The sequence below is a fragment of the Canis lupus genome, chromosome 21 (assembly GCF_003254725.2).
Source record: "Canis lupus dingo isolate Sandy chromosome 21, ASM325472v2, whole genome shotgun sequence".
In the NCBI taxonomy this organism is placed as follows: Eukaryota; Metazoa; Chordata; class Mammalia; order Carnivora; family Canidae; genus Canis; species Canis lupus.
Window position 1 is genome coordinate 50,870,777 of NC_064263.1, and position 4,837 is coordinate 50,875,613.

At 64.3% G+C, this 4,837-nt stretch overlaps 1 protein-coding gene across 1 annotated transcript; it reads right to left on the minus strand.

The window, feature by feature from the left end:
* Positions 1-150: 150 nt before the first annotated feature.
* Positions 151-3,824, minus strand: MRPL16 (mitochondrial ribosomal protein L16). The gene is made up of 4 exons (XM_025459845.3): positions 3,703-3,824; positions 3,265-3,330; positions 1,602-1,750; positions 151-826 (listed from the first exon to the last, which is right to left on the minus strand). The coding sequence occupies exons 1-4, from the start codon at positions 3,755-3,757 to the stop codon at positions 341-343; spliced, it is 756 nt and encodes a 251-aa protein (XP_025315630.1). The 5' UTR covers positions 3,758-3,824; the 3' UTR covers positions 151-340.
* Between the last annotated feature and the right edge of the window lie 1,013 nt (positions 3,825-4,837).

A 4,837-nucleotide genomic window follows, 5' to 3' on the forward strand; every position in this document is an offset into this window, starting at 1 on the left:
CAGGAAACCCCGTGCAGATACTAAATCCATCTTACCCCAAGGCGGGAGACCCTGAAGACCTTGACCTGACAGCTGGGGAGAACTGGACCCCTGACGGTCGGTGAAGCCAGCTTTGTGACCATGTAAGGGCCAGGAGGGACCAACGAGAAGTTATACTCTGAGGGGACATTCAACCTTTATTTAATGTAAATAAGATGCCCTTAAAACAAGAGATGTGGTACCATTTTCCAGAAGCCACTTACTCATCCACTGCTCCTCAGTTAGCTGTCGGAGCCCCCGAGACTGAAAGGGTAGGTCCTTTCTCTCCGTGGCCTTTGTCCACCTCCGTCTCCCATCCTCCCTACACTCGCTCAGGCATGTAGAACTTGCCCCAGTACCGCCCCTTCTGGGTCAAGTCGTACGGGCTCAGGTATTTCCGAATCCCCAGCATGTTGGCGGTGACTATGCGCTCAAAGGTCCAGGGGTTTTGGTTGTTCTGTTCTCGCTCCTCCTGATCTCTCCGCATCTTCTCTAGAGTCTCTCGGCTCACGGCCTTCGCTGTGAACGGCAACTTGTGGGCAACCTGGTCGAGGAAACCTTGTACCTCCTTGAATTCACAACGCCCGCCCAACTCTACTATGAGACGGCCAGCCTTCACGGGGGTCACGTAGTGATCAATGGCACCTTTGCCACCCCCCATGCGCTGTCCCACACCCTTGCGGGTAATGGGCTTGAAAGGGGCCGGTACTCTCCATAAAGCAAACATGTTCTTGGGGTCCATGGAGCGGTTGATTGTCAGGCGCATCATTTCAAAATGGCCCCAATGGAGGTAACCACCACCCAGCGCCTAAAAGTGGATGAAAGAATTAGAAACATACGGGAACTTAGTTATCTTTTATGGGCTCTTTTATAGTAACTGTGGCTTTAATTACATACATAAAAATAAAAGTCCTAATAAGTACCCTGGAGTAAAAACCTAGGGTGTGCTAGTAAATGAAAACAAGGTGGACCCATTTCAATGGAGCAGGTGATATTTAAAACAGACCAGAATGGTAGGAATTAGCCAAGGGAAACGGACAACAGTTACAGAGGAATGGCTTGGGGAGTCTGAGCAGAAGCCGGAGAGGCTGGAGTCGGCGGGGGGGGGGGGGGGACCTGAGCCTGGGAGAAGCCGGAGAGGCTGGAGCAGCTGGGTGGGGGGGCTGGGTGTGGACCTGTCGGGCTGATCAGGCTGTGGAAGGACTGTACATTGTCCCTCGGGCTGCCTGATGGGAAAGCCGCTGGGTCCACACCCACCTGTGCAGCGACTGACATCAAGTCCTCAGGAAGCTACTCCGAGGAAGGAAGACCGCTGGCCGCCTCCTGAGCCATGGGTAGTTTTATTTTTACCAGAAGTCTGAGAGGATCTCATAGGGACCACCAGCGAGGTAGCTTCCGTCTTTACGTTATTTTCACGCAACATGTAAAAGCGAGACCTAGGACTCAGACGCTGACTGGGAAGTGCACACCAGCTTGAAAAGCAAACGGTGCAACCCGTGGAGGGAGGGAATTAACTCACGAGCAGGACACTTGGCAACCCGCCGGCCTCCCTCCCGGAGCAGCAGGACTCTGACGTCACTTACCAAGATTGCAAAGTTGCCCTCCGTGAACTCAGTGGCTTCCGTAGAAGGTCCCCGGATGTCGCTCAAGTTCTTAGGTTCTCTCCTCACTTTTGGCACGAGTGGTACCCTTTCCACAAATCTAAGCTTGGGCTTCTCCGGAATGGAAACATCTAAAAGGAGCACAGACAACCAAGAGTCAGGACAACCACACATCTCAAAGGACCCATTTTCTTCCTACAAGACTCTCATCAGTCAAATCAAAGTCTTGAAGTTCCCACTGGAAAAAAACAAAAAACTCAAATGCTTAAAAGGTTTTTCCCGTGGATGTTTTTTTATGGACAGTGGAATCTGGTTATAACAAGTGTTAATGGGATACAGCGAACAACAGGTGAGACCCACAGTGACCCCCGTGCAGAGTCTTGGCCCTCAAAGGAACCTCCCTCTAACGCTAGACGAGACCGTCTGGAAGGCAGAGACTGAGACTGTCCCAGAGAACACCTGCTAAATTATTTTTATGTTTAGCAAGTGCTAGACGTTGGGCTGAACGCTTTATGTGCAGCATCTTGTTTTATCTTTAAGATAACTTCACAGCCCTGGTCATTTTTTAGCGCTTCCCTGGTCTAGAATGCTGAACTTCTTAGAGTGTAACACCCGTGACCACACGGCCGGATAACCGTGCAGCTCAGTTACCGCAAAGTGAACGCACAAACATACCCCTGTCGCCGCCGTCAGGCAGGTTCTACTTGAAATCTCCGTTTTATAAAAGAGGAACCTGAGGCCTAGAGACCTTTGCTCAGGTGGTCCAGGCCGCCCAGGGACAACGGCACAGCCACGCAGGCCCTGTGGACGTCAGCGGCGCGTGGAGCACCCTGCAGGGGACCTGAATCCCTAAGTTCTCTGCTCCCCGCGTTCTCGGGAGGACGCCTGCTGGGTCTGCACGGGGCCCTTCATGCCCACACCTGTGCACTTCGCCGTGCGCGACACCTGAGGGCGGGCGGGGTGGGGGGTGGGGCTGAAGCGCAGGCCACACAGGCCTCTGACCGCTTGGGGAAAACACCTGTTACCTCCTAGGTCACCTAAGGTGTGTCTCAGGTAAGGCAGGCAGGGCTGCACCACCGAGTCCAACACCCCATTGGGACCGCGCTCGGGGGCACAGCAACTGCCCCCTGCGCCCCTGCGGCTTCCCCAGGCAGCCCGAGGCCTGCAGTGACGCTTCTCCACCCCCGCCCACTGGCACTTGCAGGACCCGCACCTTCACCTGGTGTCTAAGATAAAACCCCTCAGAGGCCCACACTGCCGGGGTTGGTTTCTTTCTTTAAGATTTCCAATCCATCAAAGACACGTCCAAGTGTGGCTTATCTGAACGTCGCCATCCCTCCCGCGGGTCAGCGCCTCCGCTTCTGGTTCCAGGGCGCCTGCGGGGCTCGCCGGCCTGGGGGGAGGACATCAGGGCTGCAGCCCGCAAGGGGCCTCGGCTCCGTGCAGGCGCGGGGTCGTGGGGCTCCGGCTCCTCGGCGCCGGCTCCTCGCGCTTCCCGGCCCGACAGCGCCTCCTGGCTCACCGCGGCCCGCACGGCCTGCCTGGGCTGGGCGGCTCTGCCCTGGGCTGCCGGGGGCACCGCGCCAGGGCGCCCGCCTGCGGGTCCCGCCCAGACACGGGGACACACCCGGGCCCCAGCTCTCACCCTCGAAGGTCGGCACCGGGAGCAGCGTCTTCAGCCCAGCGCGGGCGGGCGGGGCGGCCCGGGGACCTAGAGGGAAAGGCAGTGAGACTCGGCGGCCACGGGCGGGGCACGAGAGACCGCAGCGCAGCCGGGGCAGGCCGGGGCAGACCGGGGCAGACGGGGGCAGACGGGGGAGGGGAGGGGGGCACATCCCCGTGGACGCCCGACCCCTCCCCCCACGACCCCTGCGCCCCGCACCCCTTCCACCGACCCCCGCGCCCCTCCCCCAACGACCCCCCGCGCCCCTCCCCACCGACCCCCGCCCCTCCCCCACCGCCCGGCAGCGCCCCTCCGGCACCAGTCCCCGCGGTGGCGGGAGCGGGGAGGCCAAGCGCCAGCGGAGCCTCCGCGGGGCGGGCGGGGAGGACGGGAGGGCTGCTGGCGCCGCGGGCTCCTGACCTGACGTCCGCGCCCGCAGGAGCGGCGCCCCGGCCCGAGCCAGCAGCCGCCACATGGCCGCGCGCGACCGGCCGCCCAGGCTCCACCGCGACCTCGGCGCCGCGGTGCACCCACCGGGCCGGAAGTGACGTTGGCGCGGGTCCGCTCCCGGAGAGTCCCGGCGGAAGTGGGGGAACCCGGGCCGCGGCGCTGGGGTTCCGGCGATGTCAGTGCTAGCCCCGCCCCCGCCGCTGTCGGCGTCTGCGCAGTCGGGACCTCGGGACCCCGGGACGCGAGGGTCGCGGAGCCTGTGCCGGGGGGGCGGGGCTGGAGCCTCTGCTCTGCTTTCCGGGGGGCGGGGCCTGTGCGAGGGGGGGGCTGCGGCCTCTGCTGTGCTCCCGGGGGGCGGGGCCTGTGCCGGGGGGGCGGGGCTGCGGCCACTGCTGTGCTTCCCGGGGGGCGGGGCCTGTGCCGGGGGGCGGGGCTGGGGCCTCTGCTGTGCTTCCCGGGGGGCAGGGCCTGTGCCGGGGGGCGGGGCCTGTGCCGGGGGGCGGGGCTGCGGCCTCTGCTGTGCTCTCGGGGGCGGGGCCTGTGCCGGGGGGCGGGGCTGGGGCCTCTGCTGTGCTCCCGGGGGATGGGGTTGGGGCCTCTGCTGCGCTGCCGGGGGCGGGGCCTGTGCCAGGGGGGCGGGGCTGCGGCCTCTGCTGTGCTCTCGGGGGCGGGGCCTGTGCCGGGGGACGGGGCTGGGGCCTCTGCTGTGCTCCCGGGGGGCGGGGCTGCGGCCTCTGCTGTGCTCCCGGGGGGCGGGGCCTGTGCCGGGGGGCGGGGCTGGGGCCTCTGCTGTGCTCCCGGGGGATGGGGTTGGGGCCTCTGCTGCGCTGCCGGGGGCAGGGCCTGTGCCGGGGGGGCGGGGCTGCGGCCTCTGCTGTGCTCTCGGGGGCGGGGCCTGTGCCGGGGGACGGGGCTGGGGCCTCTGCTGTGCTCCCGGGGGGCGGGGCTGCGGCCTCTGCTGTGCTCCCGGGGGCGGGGCCTGTGCCGGGGGGCGGGGCTGCGGCCTCTGCTGTGCTCCCGGGGGGCGGGGCTGCGGCCTCTGCTGTGCTCCCGGGGGGCGGGGCCTTGCCGGGGGGCGGGGCTGCGGCCTCTGCTGCAGCTTCCC

Coding starts and splice junctions, on each gene's coding strand:
- MRPL16 (XM_025459845.3), bottom strand. CDS start 3,757: ATGTGGCGGCTGCTGGCTCGGGCCGGGGCGCCGCTCCTGCGGGCGCGG. Junction 1,751..3,264: donor CCCGGTGCCGACCTTCGAGG/GTGAGAGCTGGG, acceptor TGCTCCTTTTAG/ATGTTTCCATTCCGGAGAAG. Junction 827..1,601: donor AGGGCAACTTTGCAATCTTG/GTAAGTGACGTC, acceptor ATCCACTTTTAG/GCGCTGGGTGGTGGTTACCT.